The 21,501-nt window shown below is 49.4% G+C and overlaps 1 protein-coding gene and 1 pseudogene across 1 annotated transcript in view; both read left to right on the forward strand.

The window, feature by feature from the left end:
* Positions 1 to 11,674, forward strand: part of LOC142578449 (putative 4-coumarate--CoA ligase 1) — a 234,005-nt gene extending 222,331 nt beyond the window's left edge. Inside the window, exon 13 of the mRNA XM_075687831.1 lies at positions 11,544 to 11,674. Coding sequence (XP_075543946.1) covers positions 11,544 to 11,674 — 131 coding nt within the window. The remainder of the gene's footprint in view (positions 1 to 11,543) is intronic.
* A 2,520-nt stretch (positions 11,675 to 14,194) lies between these two features.
* On the forward strand, positions 14,195 to 21,298 carry LOC142578450 (uncharacterized; annotated as a pseudogene).
* Positions 21,299 to 21,501: the final 203 nt, after the last annotated feature.

Genomic DNA, 21,501 nt, shown 5'->3' on the forward strand with positions numbered 1-21,501 from the left:
TTCGCTTATTTTACCTGCATATGTTGCGCTCTATTCTTTTGCGCAAAAGAACTGCGTGGTCAGATCATCGACAGCGACAGCACGCACGTTCTCACAGACGTTCAACTGGCTGAAAAAGTGAAGAAGGCAACCTCAAACCTCAAACGTAAGGTATGCGGATAGCAGACATAAAATGCCTCAACAATGTAGGAACAAATCTTTTTTAGAAAGGTACGGTGACTTTTTTGTATTAGGATTGTTTCTAGAACCTTATCATGGGCGGATCTCGTTGATAGTGCAGGCTAAAAATGCCAGCCGATATGTGCTACTGGGACTACTGCTCGCCGTCATATTTCGCTAGTAAAATGAAGAAAAATAAAGTACGACGTACGTTGAATCAGCACAGTATACTTCACTGACGTTTCGGCTGGCCCACCAGCCGAAACGTCATTAAAATGTACTGTGCTAATTCAACATGCGTCGTTCTCGTTTATATATAATGCCACATCCTATATGGTCGCCGCAGGTATGTGTCAGGCGATGAGAACGACGCTGAAGTAGCGCGCGAGTGAAGAAGCAGAGACAACGACGTCGCGTTGACTGCTCTCATAAAAGTACACGTCCTCTACGCCGGCTTTCCCGTCTCCTACTAGCCTGCGACACTGGTGGAGGTGCGGGGTAGGATTGCCCCATGCTAGGCACCCCTTCGCGAAGCCATACCTCAAAATCGGAATCACCTTCGTTCGGCTTAACTCCTGTTCACCGGTAATCTCGCCGCCTGCTAGGCCTGACACTCAACCCTTTGCAGGATCCTGCTGGAACGCGTCAACCTACTTCCGCCATGGCTATTGCAACTCCATCGCAGGTGACGCTGCAGAATTCTAAGATACCAGAAAGTTTCCATGGCGACGCTTTTGAAGATGTCCAAGATTGGCTTGACCAATTTGCGCGTGTCGCCAGTTATAATGACTGGGGCTCCCAGCAAAAGCTGTCCAATGTCTATTTTGCGCTTCAAGACAGTGCGCGGACGTAGTTTGTGAACCGGGAGAAAAATTTCACCACGTGGGATGCCTTACGCACCCAGCTGCTGGACACGTTCACCAGTAGCGACAGAAGAGACAACGCGCTGCGCCTACTCGAATTCCGTATTCAAAAACCAAACGAGAGCGTTGGCATGTTTTCAGAAGATATGGCCCGTCTTTTCCGCAGAGCTGACCCTGAGATGGCCGAAGAAAAGAAGTTGCGCTATCACTTGCGCGGAGTGAAGGAGGAACTGTTTGCCGGGCTCGTGACGAACCCACCTACGACAGTGGCCGAACCTACCAAGGAGGCTACCGCTATAGAACGGGCACTACAACAACGGTACCGACAATATGATCGCAAGAGTTCGCCGGTGAATGCTTCAATTCTACCTGAGAGCTGCAGTACGTCTCTGCGTGAAGTCATCCGAGAGATTGTGCGAGAGGAGATCCGGCCGCTCGGTATCTCTCCCATGGCACCAGCGGTGGCTTCTGTCACTGATATCGTTCGGGAGGAAGTTCGAGAGGCCTTTTCTTCGCCCGACTGGCGGGCGGTGTCTCGATGATTAACCTACGCGGAAGCTGTGTGCCGTCCATCTCCCGCCACTTCGATGCTGCTGACACCGTCGACCAGCACGACGCAGCCATCACCGCCACCCCCGACGCCCTATTTTCAACAGTCACAGCCGCCGCCAACTATGCCGTATCTCGGCCAGTCGATCGTTGCGCCTCGTTTCTACAGTGAATCCCCTGCCGGCTACCCGCTTCGAAAGACCGATTTGTGGCGCACCGCTGACCGCCGGCCGCTATGCTTCCATTGCGGCGAAGCAGGACATGTTTACCACGCGTGCCATTACCGCACAGCTGGGTATCCAAGATTTCCCAGCTACAATTACCCTGGGTCTGATGCTGCACGTAGCTGTGACCGAAATTCTACAAACTTGCGGCCACAAGCTTCAACGACGCCTCGATCGCGTTCCCCATCTCCGGCTCGTTACACTGCACCGACCTGTCGCGATTTTTCTGACGCTTCTAGGGGCAGGTCCCTTAGCCTGTGCCGGGGAAACTAGACGCAGCGACCTCCGGGGGTGAGATTGCAAATCGGCTAGCTACCAAAGAGCCCCCATCTCCGACGATCGACGACTCTACAACTCCGACGACTCCAACCACACCTCCTGTAACCGACGCCGTCAGCGCCGATTTTGCCGTTTGCATTGACGGCCACCAAGTGGCCGCTCTCGTCGATACTGGTTCGCATTTTTCGATAATCAGTCAAAAGCTGGCAGACAGGCTGGGAAAAGTGAAGACGCCATGGACCGGGCCCAACACCAGAAATGCCGGCGGCCAGTGGAAGACGCCGGTAAGAAAATTCACAGCGAGAATAGTAATCGCCAGTACAGCCTTCCTCGACAGCCTCGTCATTCTCTTTGAGTGTTGTAAAGAACTTACATTGGGGATGCATTTTTTGAGAGAGTATGGTGCAGTGATTAATGTCCGTGACCTCGTCGTCCCATTTTCTACGAGATCAGACGACGTCGACCCCGCGGAACACCAGTGACCCCGCTTACGTATCGCCGACGACGACGTCACGCTTCCGCCGCGAAGCTGTTCCCTTGTGCTTGTAATCTGTGACAACTTGAACACTGGGACTAGCGTCGCTGAACACATCGACGCACTGGTACTGAGTCACGGCGTTTCCATCGCCAGGGCCGTAATTAACGTAGACGACGGACGTGCTGAACTCCTGCTGACGAATTTTACCAGGGAACGTCGACACATTGTTAAAGGCACAGCTGTTGCTTACTTCGACGAACTTACCTGAATACAGGACTGCCTCTCAGTGGAGCACGCGACGTTCACCATAGCTATGCCTGCCCCTGTGGTTGATATCAGTCCCCCCTTATCGCCCGCCGAACGCAGCAGCCTTCTTGAGCTCATCGATGAGTTTAAGAGCTGCTCCTCATCGACGTCACGAGTTAGCCAAACGCCGCTCACTAAGCACCGTATTGTCACCGAAGGCGACGCCAGACCAATGCGGCAGAATCCTTATCGTGTAGCACCGAAAGAGCGCGAGGCAATCCAAACACAAGTGAAGACGATGCTTGAGGACGGCGTTATTCGGCCATCTAAGAGTCCTTGGGCATCTCCTGTCGTATTGGTGAAAAAGAAGGATGGTAGCCTGCGCTTCTGCGTCGACTACCGAAAACTCAACCTGATCACAAAGAAAGACGTTTATCCGCTACCACGTATTGACAATTCACTGGCCAGGCTACGAAACGTACGTTACTTTTCGTCGATGGACTTGAAAAGCGGCTGCTGGCAAATAGAAGTTGATGGGAGAGACCGTGAGAAGACCGCTTTTGTGACGCCCGACGGATTTTATGAATTTCAAGTGCTCCCCTTCGGTTTGTGTTCTGCGCGAGCAACGTTTCAACGACTACTGGACACAGTACTTTCAGGCCTCAAATGGCAAACCTGTTTGGTCTACCTCGACGATGTGATTGTTTTCTCTGTAACGTTCGAGGAACACTTACGGAGGCTAAAGACGGTCTTTGAAGGAATACATTGAGCTGGTCTAACTTTAAAACCTGAAAAGTGCCATTTTGGCTTTGAAGAACTTCAATTTCTCGGTCACGTTGTTAGTCCTGAAGGTGTCCGACCTGACCCTGATAAAATCTCTGCCGTTGCTAATTTCCCAACGCCATCAGATAAAAAGGCCGTGCGACGTTTTCTGGGCCTTTGCGCCTTCTACCAACGGTTTATTGTGGAATTTTCGCGCATCGCATGGCCATTAACACATCTCACCAGAGAAGATGTCCCCTTCTTGTTGGGTGCAGACAAGCAACGGGCATTTCACGACCTACAGCAACGGCTGCAGGAGCCTCCCGTCCTCGCACATTTTAATGAAGACGCTCCTACAATTCTTCATGCCGATGCTAGTAATGTCGGCCTTGGTGCAGTGCTTGTACACCCACAGGACGGCACCGAAAGAGTGATTGCTTATGCCAGCAGGACGCTATCAAGGACGGAGGCTAACTACTCCACTACGGAAAAAGAATGTCTCGCACTGGTGTGGGTCCTCCTGAAATTTCGGCCATATTTGTATGGACGGAGTTTCACCGTTGTCAGTGATCATCATGCACTTTGCTGGCTGGCTAATTTAAAAGATCCAGCTGGTCGGCTTGCGCGCTGGGGTCTTCGGCTCCAAGAGTTCGACTTCACGGTTGTCTACAAATCGGGGAAACGACACACCGACGCCGACTGCCTCTCTCGGTCTTCTGTTGAGACTGCAGTCCACGACGATGAAGACGCGGGTTTTCTAGGCGTGCTAGATACTGTCGACGTTTCACGCCACCAACCCGAGGACGCAGAACTGGTTCCTCTTTTCGATTACTTGGAGGGAAACACAAGCAGCGTGCCGAGGTTATTCGCGAGAGGGCTGCCTTCGTTTTGCTTACGCCACGACGTTCTCTATAAAAAGAACTTTTCACCTAATGGCAGCAACCACCTACTCGTCATTCCCGCATCTCTTCGTGACGAAGTCCTACATGCCTGTCACAACGAGTCGACCGGCGGCATCTGCCGGAGGTTGTGCGCGTGCTTCGTATGAAGCCATACATTTCCTCATGACCTCGACTTTGCACCGTCTGTGCACAGCCTTCGGCGGTTGGTGCATTGGGACGATGCCTTTTTCTTTAAAGGGGGGGGGGGGGCAAATACCACTTCCTGTATGGTCGCCGCGGGTATGTTCCAGGCGATGAGAACGACGCTTAAGTAGCGCGCGAGTGGAGAAATAGAGACGACAACGACGTCGCGTTGACTGCTCTCATAAAAGTGGTATTGCACGTCCTCTATGCCGGCTTGCCCGTCTCCTACTAGGATTCGACAATATATATATATATATATATATATATATATATATATATATATATATATATATATATATATATATATATATATATATATTGCAACGGGGGGTGTTCGCCTAGCAGCACTAGCTCTAGGTTGCGGCGGTAGGCTTAAAACAGGTCGGTGCTATCTCGAAACGGGGAAGCAAGCACACCTTGTCGTCTTCTTCTCATCCACTAGCACCATGCCCGCTGCCCAGTGCCTTCAGTACAATCACTCCGCACCGAAAGAGTAGCCAACCTGGCGACCTAAGGGCACGAAAACACAGAAGGGTCATGGCACTGCTTGAGCCGGGAGACGTGCACAATTTCCTGGCCGCGACGACGTTGGTCGGAAGGCGCTTCCGTTGGCTCGATGAGGTAGTTGACCGCGGATGTTTGCTTCAGTACCCGATAAGGACCGTGGTACTTGGAGAGGAGCTTAGAGGAAAGGCCTGGAGGAGTAGAGGGCACCCACAACCAGACCAGCGAGCCAGGAGCAAAGCACGTAGCCGCAGTAGATGAATCATGGCGATGCTTTTGGCGCCACTGGTCCTGGGATGTCAACGAACGAGCGAGCTGGCGACATTCTTCGGCGTAAGCAGCCGCTCTAGAAACAGTCGTGCACTCCGAAGCATCTGGTCGGTAAGGCAGAATCGTGTCCATAGTGCATGAAGGTTCGTGTGCGTAAAGGAGAAAGAAAGGGGAGAACCCAGTGGTGCTTTGCGTGGCGGTATTGTAAGCGTAGGTGACGAAAGGCAGAATGCGATCCCAATTCGAGTGGTCAGATGAAGCATACATGGCCATCATGTCACCAAGGGTGCGGTTGAAACGCTCTGTCATCCCATTAGTTTGAGGATGATATGCCGTGGTGGTACGGTGAATGATGCGACACTCCTTTAGCAATGCTGCAATGACGTCGGAGAGAAAAACGCGACCGCGGTCGCTCAGTAATTCTCTAGGTGCTCCATGGCGTAAAATCAGATTTCGAAGGATAAAACTGGCGACGTCTTTTGCTGTGGTAGATGCTAGGGCTGAAGTTTCGGCGTACCGCGTGAGGTGGTCGATAGCGACAATAACCCAGCGGTTGCCACTTGGAGTGTTGGGAAGCGGACCGTATAGGTCAATGCCGACGCGGTCGAACGCGCGCGCGGGACATGGTAAAGGTTGCAAGGGACCGGTGGCATGTTGAGGTGGCGTCTTGCGTCGTTGGCATATGAGGCAGGACCGGACGTACTGGCGAACGAAGCGGTACATACCGCGCCAGTAGTACCGAAGCTGGATGCGAGAGTATGTCTTTAAGACACCAGCGTGGCCGCATTGGGGATCGTCGTGGAACGTGGCGCAGATGTCAGGGCGCAGGTGTCGGGGTATAACAAGCAACCACTTGCGACCGCTCGAATTGTAGTTGCGGCGGTACAGCAGGTTATCCCGAATGATGAAGTGCGCGGCTTGACGACGGAGCGTCCGAGAAATTGGCGCTGGCGACTGGCTAGACAGGAAGTCAATAAGCGAAGAGATCCATGGGTCCTTGCGCTGCTCTGATGGCATGTCGGTAATGTTGAGGGCGAAGGCTCCATGTGTGGAAATAGACGAGTGGACAGGACCGGAGGGCAGGGGTGACCGGGATAGAGCGTCTGCGTCTGAATGTTTTCGGCCGGAGCGATAAACAACGCGGATGTCGTACTCTTGCAGGCGCAATGCCCAACGGGCGAGCCGACCAGTTGGATCTTTTAATGAAGATAACCAGCATAGGGCATGATGGTCGGTCACGATGTCAAATGGACGCCCGTACACATAAGGACGAAATTTTCCGATTGCCCAAATGATGGCCAGACATTCCTTTTCAGTAACCGAGTAGTTCGCCTCAGCTTTGGTAAGGGTGCGGCTGGCATACGCGACGACGTACTCTTCGAAGCCATCCTTGCGTTGTGCAAGAACAGCGCCGAGCCCGACACCGCTAGCGTCCGTATGGATCTCAGTTGGTGCAGATGGATCGAAGTGTCGCAGTACTGGAGGAGAGGTGAGAACGCGTCGCAGTTCTTGGAATGCGTCGTCGCATGCCGGGGACCAGGCTGATAGGTCAGAACTGCCGGTGAGAAGCTGCGTCAAGGGGGCGATGATAGAGGCGAAGTTACGGATGAAGCGCCGGAAATATGAGCACAAGCCGATGAAACTGCGAAGCTCTTTCATGGTGGTTGGTTTGGGGAACTCGGTTACGGCGCTAAGTTTCGTGGGGTCCGGGAGGATACCGTCTTTGGAAACTACATGACCGAGAATAGTAAGTGTGCGAGCGCCGAAGTGGCATTTCTTCAGATTGAGTTGCAGTCCTGCAGTGGAGAGGCACGCAAGGACTTGCTCGAGGCGGCTGAGGTGCGTCGCAAAGTCGGTGGAAAAAACCACAATGTCATCCAAATAACAGAGGCACGTTTTCCACTTCAGCCCTCGAAGAATGCTATCCATCATTCGCTCGAAAGTGGCAGGCGCGTTGCAGAGGCCGAACGGCATGACGGTGAATTCATATAGCCCATCAGGAGTTACAAAGGCTGTCTTTTGGCGATCGGCCTCTGCCATTGGCACTTGCCAATACCCGGAGCGTAGATCCAGCGAGGAAAAGAATTCCGCTCCCTGCAGACTGTCCAAGGCATCGTCGATGCGGGGCAGAGGATAGACATCTTTGCGCGTTATTCGATTAAGGCGGCGATAGTCGACGCAGAACCGAATGGAGCCGTCTTTTTTTTTTAACAAGGACAACCGAAGATGCCCAGGGACTGTTAGAGGGCTGGATGATGCCACGCTCCAGCATGTCGTCAACGTGCTGGTCGATGACAAGGCGTTCAGCGGCCGACACACGATACGGACGCTGGCGCAATGGTGTTTGTTGGCCGGTGTCGATACGGTGAACGACTGCGGACGCCCGGCCCAAGGATGGTTGGCCAATGTCAAATGAGGCACGAAAACGCTGGAGGAGCTTGATGATTTCGGTGTGCTGCGCAGGTGTGAGTTCTGCGTCGACGGCACGAGCGAAGACGTCTACAGGGGCATCGGTCGCGGCGGGAGGAGTTACGGCACAAATCGGAAGTGATGCCGTATCACCAAACATGGTGGCCGGAAGAATGCTATCGAAAGCTTCAGCGGTACCCAGGCACTCGTCACGGAGTAGGGATGATGGGCAGGCGGACGGATTGCACACGTAAAGGGCAGCAGAACCTTCGCAAAAAGTGACGACAGCAAACGGAAGAAGAAAGTTCCGGCGGCGCGCACAAGTGGTCGACGGCGTAAAAAGGACAGATGAGTTCGCAACAGAGCTACATAACACAGGAACCAGAGCGGCGGAGAAAGGTGCAATATCGATGTCAGAGGCGGCAACAACTTTAGGAGAATAATGGTCGGCAGGGTCAAAACACGGCACTGATAACGTAAGTTCGCAACGAGCGCAGTCGATAAGAGCTTGATTTACAGATAGGAAATTCCAACCAAGAATAACGTCGTGCGAGGAACGAGGCAGGACGACAAATTCGATAACATGCATAACGCTTTGAATGACAACCCGGGCTGTGCACGACGCTGAAGGCTGAACGCGATGCGAGGTTGCCGTACGCAGAGAAAGAGAGGTAAGGGGAATGGTCACTTTGTTCAAATTGCGGCAGAGCTTCTCACTAATAATAGAAACGGCGGCTCCGGTGTCGATAAGTGCGTGTACGGTGACGCCGTCTACGGACAGTTCAATTTCGTTCGCCGGCGCAGAATGAGGCCTTGAAATGTTCGACGGAAACGCAGTTCTTGCCTCTGGAACTGCGACTGCTAGTTTTCCTCTCGGGCTGGGCTGGGTCGGCGAACCATCGGGGAAATGGATCGGCGACGTGGGGAAGGCGACCGGCGTGAATCGAAGGGGAGGCGACTGTAAGAGGTGTCCGGAGGAAGGTTAGATTGGTCCTGACGCGGAAGTCGAGCAGGCCTGTAGCTTGAGGCACCCCCACTGTCAGGTAAACGGGGGCTGCGACGGCGGCAGAATCGTGCTACGTGGCCCGGAAAATGGCATGAATAACATATTGGCCGGTTATCAGGTGTTCGCCACGGGTTGACGACAGGGGCTCCAGCAGCCGAGTAAGGAACGACTATCGGACGCGAAGGTGGCGGCGGTACATGGAAGGTGCCGGTGGCCCGGTAGGAATCAGGAGCCGGAGGAGTGTAAGGCCGCGCGACAACGTCAGCGTACGTTAGCGGTCCAGCTGCAGGCTGCGGAGGAGGGGCAGATGGCAGCGCCGCGGCAACTTGCGTCTGAATGACGTGACGAAGCGAAGGAGCCAGGGTTGTCGACGGCTCGGGTGCGCTATTCGCCAGAGAGAGTTGGCGTGCGACTTCCTGGTGGATGAACTGCTTTATCTCCGGCATTAAAGCAGAGATGTCGGCAGCGTCGCGACCGAAGTCCAACGGGGAGAGATCCGCAGTGTCCTGCTGAGCAGCGCGTGTTGATGCACGTTGCTTGCGCAGCTCGTCGTACTGCTGGCAAAGCTGTATGAGCTCGGCAATCGTCCGGGGACTCTTCGCGACGAGCATTTGAAAGGCATGCTCATCGATGCCTTTCATGACGTGCTTGATCTTGTCTGCTTCATCCATGGATGAGTTGACGCGCTCGCAGAGCGAGAGCACGTCTTCAATGTAACTGGTGAAGGTCTCGTCCTGGCGTTGAGCTCGACCACGCAAGCGCTGCTCAGCGCGAAGCCGGCGAACTGCGGGACGGCCGAAGACCTCAGCCAAAGTCGCCGTGAAAGCCGACCAGGTGGTAAAATCGGCTTCGTGATTGCGGAACCATAGGTTGGCCACGTCAGTCAAGTAAAATATGACATTTGTGAGCTTGGCGCGGTCGTCCCACTTATTATAGGCGCTTACACGGTCATATTCGGCGAGCCAGTCTTCCACGTCGTGGTCGTCTGTGCCGCTAAATATAGCCGGATCGCGCTGGCGGATAACACCAGAGCAGACGATGGCCGGGGGCACGGGAGCAGCAGCCTGGGACGGTCCCGGTTCATCCATTGTAACAGCTGGTAGTAGCGTCCGACTGCGGAGTTCCAGGATGTTGAAGAGAAACCCAGCAGCTCCACCAAATGCAACGGGGGGTGTTCGCCTAGCAGCACTAGCTCTAGGTTGCGGCGGTAGGCTTAAAACAGGTCGGTGCTATCTCGAAACGGGGAAGCAAGCACACCTTGTCGTCTTCTTCTCATCCACTAGCACCATGCCCGCTGCCCAGTGCCTTCAGTACAATATATATATATATATATATATATATATATATATATATTGTCGAAGCCTAGTAGGAGACGGGAAAGCCGGCATAGAGGACGTGCAAAACCACTTTTATGAGAGCAGTCAACGCGACGTCGTTGTCGTCTATATATATATATATATATATATATATATATATATATATATATATATATATATATCTTGTTTTTGATGTTGTAAGAGTGCGTAAGTGTAACAACTTTATTCGGTCTACAATAGACGCCAGTAAACGTCACCTGGCGAGGCATACTCGGGACCATACGGTCAAATCTGACGGTTCTCGGGCCGCCAGGTTCGACCTGATGGTCCCGAATGTGCCTAGCCAGGTGATGTTTAGTTTACTCGTGTCAATTGAATTCGGACCCACGATTTTAAACGTATTTTTGGAAGTTCGCGGTGTGCGTGAAGCCTGCTTCACCTGCACCACAGTCGGTCCGGTATTGCGCAATTTCAGGGATCGACCCACGCACAGGGATACGGACGTAAGCCGGCCAGGCTAACTGCATGCTTCCCCACCTCCGTCCCTTTCAACGCACGCCCGCTATTCCACCATGTCCTGGATCGGCGCAAACATTCCTATCGCCTATACGGACGTAAGCGGGCCAGTGTACCCCTGGTGGAAAGGCATGTCCGGTGTTGGGCTATCTGTGGGATGGGCGCACACATTCTGGTAGGCCATACGCGCGTAATCCGGGCAGGGTCCTTCCCTGACAACGCATTCGGTGGTGCATACAGTTGACAGAGGTAAACAGCTTCGTTGTAACAAACAAATTCGAAGTCATTCATGCCAGCAAATTAGTATTATTTTCGGTTCAGAATTGTTGGGCCTCAGGTGCACTAAAGCTATACTTTTGCAACATTTAGCTTGTTGTTCTCTCTGCAATTTTGTTGTATGGGAAAAATGAAAAAAAACGTCTTAATGAATCACCGACATCTCCGTCATCTCTTTGCTGCTTAGAAGGTTATTAGGTTAACTTGTTTTTGTGTGGTGGTTTATTCACAACTATACCTACATCTCGAAGTTCCATACCTAAAGGTACAGGATTTAACGCGCAACGTATTCGAATGTAACAAATTTGTCATTAGGCGCTCATGATCCTCTTCTTACGTACTTTGTTATCGCTAGACACTTTGCATTTGTAACGGTAGTGAACAATATATCCTACGAGTGTTACCTGCTACAGGTCATGCTTCTCTGATTCTTATGCAACGATATAGCAAGCACACTCTTTTGTAGTAACCCAACAAATAGCTAAATAAAACATGTAATTTATGCAGATGTTATTCGCAATGGACTGTCTAAGCGGATTTGTTTCTGCGGCTTCCTTCAAACACTTGGACAAATCAGCCTTCAGAGGTTGTCCTGTTGAAGATCCTCGTGAAGCGATCATCGTCTTCCTGCACACGTCGCGCACCACGGGGCTTCCGAAGGGCGTGGAGCACACGCACTACAGCTTCGTCGCCAACTACTTCATTTCTAAGTACGCAGGGCTGCTGTCATAAGGGTTAGGGTTCCGAACGTGACATGTGCGTGGCCGACGATTGTATCAATGCCGGTAAAATGCCGAAAATCCGTGCCTAAACATTCGTGTATGAAGCATCTGGGCAAATAGATTGACGGATAAAATTTTGGGCTATTTTGATAAGCTTATGCACATTTATTTGCACGTATTCACAGGCCGCACCCGCCACAGCGAAGGGCGCTAGCAATGGGCCAGCCTAATTCTGCTGCCGTATTCCGACAAAGTGACGACGCATGGAACCAATTTAAGTTGAGAAAAACTTGTTGTTGGGCGAGTTTGGATTGCATACTAGCAAACAGTTCTATAACCGCGCGAACAAACGACTACAGAGAGAGCACACAAGCACAGGCGCCTGTTCTTGTGTCCTCTCTCTGTGGTCGCTTGTTCGCGCAGTTATAAAGCTGTTTGCTAACCGATGCAAGCAGGGCCTAGTGACAGTCCTTCAGATTGCTGGCCGTTGAGATATATTCCTTTTTCCACGTGGGAATGACAGAGGAAACAGCAGTTACAATCGTATGTGAGCCTCTCTATGAAGAGGACACACTAACTGACAGTACTTGAGTCCGTGGCAATAACGCGGCCTGGCCCAGGGGACAGCCGTAAAAGCTGCAGACATTTCGGAAACAGATGGACAGAAGACGAAGACCTTGTGCTAGGGTTCGGAACAGGTCCGGGCTATCATGCCAAGTTTGTCGTTGGGGGATGCGGCGAACACGACGAAGTCGATGAGCTTATAGGGACGTCAAATTCATACGTAGAAATACGACTGTCGTCGAGCGGAGAGTGCGTCTAGATGCAATTCTGGATGGGACCTCCTGAGTGGAGAAACGAAAAGTCAGCGCGGCAAGAGGTACTTTCTTTTCCCAGAAGGTATCCGTGATTTCTGAAAGCGGTACAGAGGGATTAAAACAGTGCCAAGAACTGGAAATAAGAAATTGTTGCCGTCTTGAACTTCAAATGTCATAGTGAAAGCGGCAGGAGTGGTGGCGATGATGCTGTGGGTGGGCGAAATCTAGAAAGCATAACCGGCAGGTTACATGGCGGACATCAGTATCACTTCTTAGTGCAAGATGGAGGACGCTCGTTCAGCACGGCAACTAAAACATGGTTCTGGTAGTAGCCTATGCTTTTATGGACGCTGCACAAAAACAAGAACATCAGATATACCTTTGTCGGTGGAAGGTAGTGTGCGTTCTGCAGCCGGTGTAGGAAGTTTGTGGAGCTGATACTGCAGATCCGCCCTAATTACTGAGGCCTGAGCAGGGGTGTCCACGAGTACCTTAACTAAAAGACTATCTCCATGAACATTGAGTAAGTTAAGTGGTGTGATCAGGCCGTGTAAGTCACCTCCGGAAGCTGTATTTCGTAGCTAAACGAAGCGTAGCGGCCGCGGTAGAATGTGGATTAGCGGCGAAGGAGACCGCCGTCTGTGCAATGACTGCGAATAGCTGGTTGCAGGTGTAGTGATTGCTGGAACAGGGCGCATTTATTTTGGTCAGGGCGGCAACAAAAGTGATGAGATTCGTTTTCGTGACGAGGACCAGTATTTGAGCTTGAATGGGTTGCGAACAGCCAACTGCTGCGGCATTTGCATGCAATGTGACAAACACGAGAGTATCGGATGCTCATAGGCCGGACGACAGCCGTCCGCCAGGAATGAGTGTTGTAGCAACGGACAGAGAGTTTTAGTCGCATTGCAATAATTAACCGTTTTGCTAGAGCGTCGCGGTACATACATTACATACATGTGCATTCGATACGCATAATTTTCTTTTACTTCTTCCTCCAAAGGAGGCTTACTTGTGCAGGCACTATTGGGGAAATCTTGAAGTCGCACAAGAACAACATTAACATTCTCTTTGCTAGGAGGGCAAAGAAAGGCCGAGGTTCGATTGCGGGTAACGAACCACTCCGTGAAGTGACTCCTTGTGGTGTTAGTTGACACCCCTTATATGGACAAGAACTGACCGTTATCATTTGTGATAGATCGATTGAGGAATTTGGCGCGTAACAGCAGCATGCCGTGAGATTTGGTGCGAAGGTACTGCCGGGTGGAGTTCTTGCGGAAAAAAATGCATTTGTTTGCTAAAACCGTGATTTGTTTGCTGCCGGATTTATGCCCTAAGGATGCTTGAGGATGCTTATGCTCTAAGGATGCTTGGATCAGTAGCATTGAGGAATAAGAGGACTTGATATGTCGTTAGAAGTTAACATCGGTACAGTCAAGCATATAAGGCGACGGAGGCTGTGCAGCAAGAATGTCTAAATATGAAGTCTTGGGATTGTCGTAACGCATATATTATAAACTGGCAAGAATAGGCCGGAAAATTCACGAAAATTAACCTTCCTGCTTTTCAGACCATGCATTTCGTCCGACGAGGGCGATACTAAGCTCGCTTCAGCTCCCATCACCCACCTATCTGGTTTGCTACTTGGTTTGAAGTCTGTCCTCAACGGGTCAGTCAGTGTACTAACGCAGCCAGGCCTCACCTTGCAGGAGATGGTTAACCTTGTCAAGGAGCACAACGTAAGCACTTTATTGTGTGAAAAAATATTCATTAACCAATCTAAGCAAAGAAAGTCGCAGTTTCGCCTGAAAATCAAGGCACGGATTGCGATAGGACATTAGTAGACAGCCATACAAAGTAAGGATAGTAGTTTGATGGACAGTATATACGTGTAAGAGAAAATTCTATAACAGCTGTGTCTTACCAGTACTCACGTACGGGGCAGAAACCTGGAGGCTTACGGAAAGTGTTCTACTTAAATTGAGGACGACGCAACGAGCTATGGAAAGAAGAATGACTGGTTTAACGTTAAGGAATAAGAAAAGAGCAGATTGGGATAGGGAACAAATGCGAGTTAACGGCATCGTAGTTGAAATCAAGAAAAAGAATAGGGCCTGGGCGAAGCATGTAATTAGGAGGGAACGTAACCGATGGTCATTAAGGGTTACAGACTGGATTCCAAGAGAAGGGAAGCGCACCCTCGTTTCATGCGCGCGACGGAAGACGGCGCGTTTCCTTCCCGATTTCCTCCCATGACCGCGCGTGATTAAGCCGCGTTCGTCGGATCACGCTCGCACTCTTTCACTCGCACATATAATCTATGGAGCGTGAAAACGTTCTTATAGCCCTTGGATTTTATATGGAAAGTCACGGCGACGATAGAAATCCGCCTGGAGTATCCATATAACAGCAGTCGCAATAAAATATAGGCGCATGCATCTGCCCTCATTTCCTGAATAATTGAAATATGAAATGCTTAAGGTATTCCTTACAGGCGATGAAAACGTGGCGAATATAGCATTTTGATCATGTCCTATTGATACATGAATTAACTCAAAGGCAGCCTGCATATCTATTGACAAGCAAATTTATTCTATTGGTGAGATTTATTAACAGTAAAAATAATTCATCACAATGCGTTGGCGGGCTAGTTGGTGTGAATCTATAATTACTTTGTTTAGCGCGAAACAACGGACACAAGAAAGACGACCAGGACAAGGCACTACTCTCAATTGGCATTATTTTATTGTGTCACTCCTTTATATACAGCAGAAACTAGAGCAATATGCGCAGTGAGCCCCATGTGCAGGAACCAGCACCGTCGGATCACAAGAGCGCACTCATGCGATAGAATCCAAAAAACCACATTCAGCTCTGTACGAGGTTAAAGATGGCACAACACTAATGCACAGTGACCCCAATGACTGTACGAAGAATGCTACCGATAACTCTCGGGCGGTGGTATCACGGCTCTTCTTCGAAATCGTAGTATAACGAAACATAGCGTTGCACTTGCATATTTTAGAATGTTGAGCGAAATGAGAACATGTGCCTGTGGGTATGGATAACTCATATTCTCTAAGGCGCCCGTTAACACAGCGGCCTCACTGCGCAACTTACACTTTGCCACATGACAACATAATCTTATATACCACACTGACGCTGCGATCTACAAACTTCGCGTTGTCCTTTTCACAATCTGGTCGTTTACTTCCTTCAGAAATACGGCTGCACAACATTGACAGTTTCTAAGGAGCAGAAAACACTACCGGAATTTGGTATCTAGTGGCGACGTTCTTTAGATTCTGAGACGCTCTATGTAAATACGGCACAACGTGAGGCCTCTTATTTTGTGTAATGCAGTTACTTTTGTGCCGCTGCCCTTTCAGTTTGTGAAGCGATACCTCTGAGACTGACGTCACCAACATAATCGGGTCACCCGCAGCCTGCAGCCTATTTAACTGTGCAATGAAACCCTGGTTCTCAGAGTGATGACAAAATTTCGTTAACGAAGATTCTAGACACATCAAAGCAATGGCGCGTTTCACAATCTTTGAGTGCGCAGACGCATAAGGTAAAAGTTCTTTACGTGCACGTGGCGAGTACATCCAACAGGCGTGACCTGTTTGTAAAGATAGCTGCAAATCTAAAAACAAGATTTTACCGTCCTTAGATAGCTCATGTGTGAAAGTTAAACTTTCGCCATTGTCATTGAACAGAGTTAAAATGTCAGTTACCATAACAGAGTGTTCGTTGTTACGTCTGTTTTATCACAAGAAAATCGTCAACATATCTAAAAATTTGAACCGAGTCATTGTTCAAAGCACTTTAGGAGCGCGGATGACAAACGATAAAGAATATTGAAAAGAGCCGGCGCTAGACATGAACCAACACACAGCATTTTTCTGAATAAAAGCCGAATTTCGAAAAAAGAAAGTTGCACCTACATAAAATGCAAGAAGGGACATGAGATTTTGCAAAGACAACCCGGTCGCATTGCGAAAATCTACCTCGCCACTTTCTTCCATGCACGTCATAACACAACGAAATAGCTCCATCGCGCGTTATTCAATAATAGAGATCTTGGACGTCAGCAGAAAAAAATGTCGGCTATTTCGTAATGTGATGCGCAACGTTCGTATTTCAAAGTTTAGGCGTTTCTTTGCGCTACGCTCAGTGGAAAGTGGTAGCGTCGGTGCCTGCATTTGGCGCCATCAGCAGACCGTACCACTGCAAACAGAGGTGACATCGGCGTTTTAACGATCCCAGATAACTTCTTTAGAACATGCCGAGCCTGCTGTTGTAGCGGTGTTCCTCGTAAAGTCTGATAATTTTCCAACGTCCGCCCGTTTCCGTAGAAACATTTCTCTTATTAGCACACAGTAAGGGAGACAGAGACCAAACCTATGCACGCTAGGAGAGTTTTGCCATTGCAAAAGTGATAGTATCAGTTTCATTGAGTTCCCTGCACTGGAACACATGTTTGCCATGGTTATCACTTCCTTGTACCAACGACGAAAAAGGTTGTTGATATTAATACGTTCGCATTCTGTGGGTACATCACAGACTTCCCGGAGGCCATCTGTCTATTGATGTGTATCTAACTGTTTGCGCGCCTACCTGGGTCATGGGTAGTGCTTAATCGAATGGTCAGCGTATCGGTCACCTGTGCTGAAGCAACAGGGTTGGAAACCAACCATCCGGTCAAATTAGGTCAATGAGTATGTGCAATGCGTTAGAGGGCTAGTTGACGCAATTCCATAATTACTTTGTATAGCGCAAAACAACGGACACAAGAAAGACGACAGAACGAGGCGCTTGTCCTGTCGTCTTGCTTGTGTCCATAGCTTTGCGCTAAACAAAGTAATTATGACTATGTGAAAATGTGTACATACGTCGCTATTTTTCACGAACCTCTTTCACTTCGACAGGGGTCACTCTACACGCGAACTATGTAGGCACCGCTTTTTGAAGAAACAGTTTTACGCCCACTTGGCGTACTAGCTATGCGTTACTCGGCCTGTGCTGGTCTTCAATAAACATCTTTAATGTCAACCTGTGTCACTGAAGGTATGTGCGAGTAGGCGTGTGCCGCTTTTCAATGGACGTCTTTGAAGAAAATTTGGGTAACGAGGTCTTCGTCACGAAGCCTGACATATTGGCAGGCCGCAAACATAACTGCACTGGGTATGTGTCGCTCTTCAATGTACCTCTCGCCAACTTTGGTCATGGAGTATGTGTCACTGTGTGTTCGGCAAGAGGGAGAACAATTACCGACATGTCTGTGAGGCAACGCGCGGACTTCGCCTATAGGTGACGCAGCGCTCCCAGAAAGAAATTCGAGACAGGAGCACGGTTGCGGCATGACGCATTTCTCGTCGTTCGAACGATCCAGCGCACCCTGTATTTGGGATGCCGCGCGCAGGCTTCGCTTGGGCGGCGCTCGATGGCATCGGGTATTCTTAGGGAAGCGTGAAAGGGGAGTGCCGCTGCAAATATTTACTCATTCATAGCTCCTTTCGAAGGTGGGAATACCTTGGGTTGCCATATTGATTCAATGCTAACGCATTACCCTCGACAGTCATCGTGTGATGGGTTCTGCCAACATTGAGATTCCAGCGTTGGCATTGCTAAGTTTGGCAGATATGCTCACATCTATTTACGGCTCATTATTTCCTGCTTTCATTTATTAGAGAAAAAAAGCCGGATTTCCTAAGTGCGCACCCTCTGCAACTATATATAATTGAAATCTAGATCGTGCGGTATGTATAAAGCTAAGGTACGACTTGCGTAGTTGCTCCGGCACATTTACATCTTGCGTCTCTGGAATACTTCCTTTCTATTTTAGGCGGTTGGTTAACGCTTTCTTCTATGCACCACGAACATAGTCGACGAGCTTTATGAGTGTCCGAAGACATTAGAAATCCAAGGACCGCCATAAAACCTGGTGGAACACCTAATCAGTACTATTCTGAAACCACAATTACTAGTGATTCGTGTTTTTACAACAATAACAAACATTTTTGTGGTCTTATTTTATTTAAACCTTAAGTTATTTCCATGAACTGTAAATTCAGTGGTCTCAGGTACCAAGCGTTGTCTTAAAGTGGCAAACACTCGGCATGGAAATCACCGATTCGTTTTTTTACAAGTTATGTCTTCGCGCTTCCAGTATGAATCTTGATAGATAAAGCCTTGCAACAAATTCCGTGCCCGCGTTTCACCTTCTGTTGTCACCGTGCACTTTTCCACGCAGATCACTTCTATGTTTACATTCCCCAGCCGACTTCACGCTCTGACAGAGGAGATGCTGCGTATTGGAGAGCGGCTCAAGAGCATTCGTCGCATCGGAATTGCTGGCGGCGCACTCGTGCAGCCAACGTATGACGCAGCTTTCAAAGCTTTCTCTAACCTTGAGTGCATCGTCATCATGTACGCAATGACGGAGAGCGGCGGCATCGTATGCTCGCCTTCCATGCGGGGTGCGAAAGGAACCGACATGGGATTTCCCGCCGCGATGGTTGAAATCAAGGTATTTAGACGTATTTTTGCGCCGCAAACTTATATCATGAATGGCACCTACTGCCAAATGTGTAGACGAAAGGAAATGAGAATTTCGTGTGTTTGAAACGTTGGCCCATGGAATGACGTTGTAAAAGTACACAGTGCTTTGTTTTACCTAGGCAAGTTTCTTAATTTAAAACGAATCTTGCCTTTTCCTATGTCGCTATGGCGCGAAGTCGTCGTCTGTCGCACCGAATAAAGATCGGCGTGGCCGCGGCTGTGTGTTCCTCTTATCGACTCCTCTGCACACGCTGTAACTAATAAATCACGAGCAAGATAAAGGGTTTAGAATATTGTGGCGTTGTAGTGACGCTAAAGAACACCGTAGCAAAACTGTGGATGACACCCAACGTAGTTTCTTAGTGGCTATGATGTTGGGGTGGAAAGCGCGAGGTCGCGCGATCTCATGCTGGCCACGGCGGCCGCATTTCGATGTAGCGAAACACGAAAACACCCGTCTACTTACATTTAGGTGCACGTTAAAAACATCAGGTGGTTGAAATTTCTGGAGTCCCCCACCACGCCATGCCTCATTATCAGGTCGCGGTTTTGGCACGTACAACTCCATAATTAAATTTTTTTATTGTTGAAAATTTTATGTCTAGGTCCCGCAGGTCAAGCACGCCATTTATATACATGTCTCTTCGAACGTTCCAGTGTATTCACTGACCCCCGCGTGCCTTCCAGAAAGTACAATAGAATTCGTGTCGAGTTCGGGTAGCGCATACAATCGAATTATACAAAGCTCGGCGAGAGCATAACCACAACGAGAATCAACGATAACATTCCAGTAAGTTCGAAATCATGCATGCGTGTCTTCCGCTGAGCGGCAACCTTAGGTTAGTGCCTGAAATACAGCCCCAGGAAAAATTATCTATAAGCATACGTGTCAATCATATCCAGCTTTAGTGGACACGTACCAAGTAGCGCCCCAAGGAGCCCCGGCACGAAGCTAGCGCGTTTTCAATGGAACGAGCGGGTTTTTCGCGAATATCAAAAGCTGCAGGTCGATTATCGAAAAAGGCAGGTGACAGTCGTGTTCTGGAAGACAATCCACACCAGCCAAATGCAGTGATAATTCTATGGCACGTAAGCATTTTGTTCCCACAGCGGTTAAAGATTTAGCAATGGAAGCCTATAGAAACGACGAAAATTTCTACTCAATTTTCGAGGCGAGAACGGTGCCTGTTGTGAAACTACTGCGTCTATTGTAATACCCCGTGCAGCGCTTGCAGTACGGAGATTCAGCTTTCGATTGATGCCTATCTCGACTCTCCACACATGGCGTAACACTGTTCCAAAAAGCGTTTTTCGTAACACTGTCGTGAAAATTCACTTGGTATCTATAAAAGGATAAGCGTACCATTGGGCGAAGCCTCGGAAGTAGTGGCTGAGTGGTCCCTTCGATCCACTCGCTTAAGTAACCCGCTTCTAATTGTTTGAAAGAATGACGTATAATATGATGGGTTTGGTTTTTGAAAAAAAAAGGTACCTGTGAACTTTGAGTTTTACATCTACGTTTACCAGCCCTAGGCCTCCTTTTGCCTTACTTTAGAATAAATTACTGCCCAAGGAGTTCCACGAGCCCGCACCCTAAAATTCTACAGGGAGGTGGAGCAGGCAGCTGGCTTCTTCTAGCAGCGGTTTTCACAAGAGTACCTAAAAAATGTAAAACGGAAGAGTTTATACTGGAACACTATAGATATGCTATTCCCGCCACCCCTGTATCGGTCTCGAGTTGGAAGCCAGCTGGAGTCTGACGTTTTCAAGCGTCTACCAAAATATCCTGTAAAAACAGCGATTAAGGATTTCTTTGTTAGGCTACCATGTCGAAGTTCTACCTGTAAAAACATGGCTACGTAACAAGGGTTTCTTCGTGCCGTGGTCAACGGACTGCCCACTCTGTCCCTATCCAGAATCACTGCAGCACGTATTTTTGCTTTGTACAAATGCGGTACTGTTTTGGCACAACATACGAATTGTGTTTGACGTGCAGATATACCCAAATTGGGATAACGTAAAATATCTGACACTCGAAGATGACAAAAATAACAAGTGTTGAAACCCTGTTATTGCTAGGTTTGTATGCAATTTGGAGATCCCGAACTGATTACGTCCTAGCACTAGAAAACGCAAAACCTGCGTGGACGCACTTTTGTGGTGCTTTTGCGTATACAAGTTCGCTGCTGGGCGGCGAAGAGGAGTTTAGCAAGCGATGGCAGGTGTGGCAGAAGCGCCTGCAGCAAAGATGAATACTTATATAGATGTCCAATTCTCTGTGTATGTGTGCGTGTGTTAGAAAAGCTGTGAAGAAAGAACGCTTCCGCGCATGGTACCTGCCATGTAAAAAAAAGGAAATAAAAGGAATTAAAACAAAAAAAAAACAAAAAACAAGTGGCTGAGTGGTAGAATCGCGCGCACTTTTAGTCGCGCTCCGCGGTGGCCGCGGTTCGAT

The sequence above is a fragment of the Dermacentor variabilis genome, chromosome 4 (genome assembly GCF_050947875.1).
Source record: "Dermacentor variabilis isolate Ectoservices chromosome 4, ASM5094787v1, whole genome shotgun sequence".
NCBI classification, from domain to species: Eukaryota; Metazoa; Arthropoda; class Arachnida; order Ixodida; family Ixodidae; genus Dermacentor; species Dermacentor variabilis.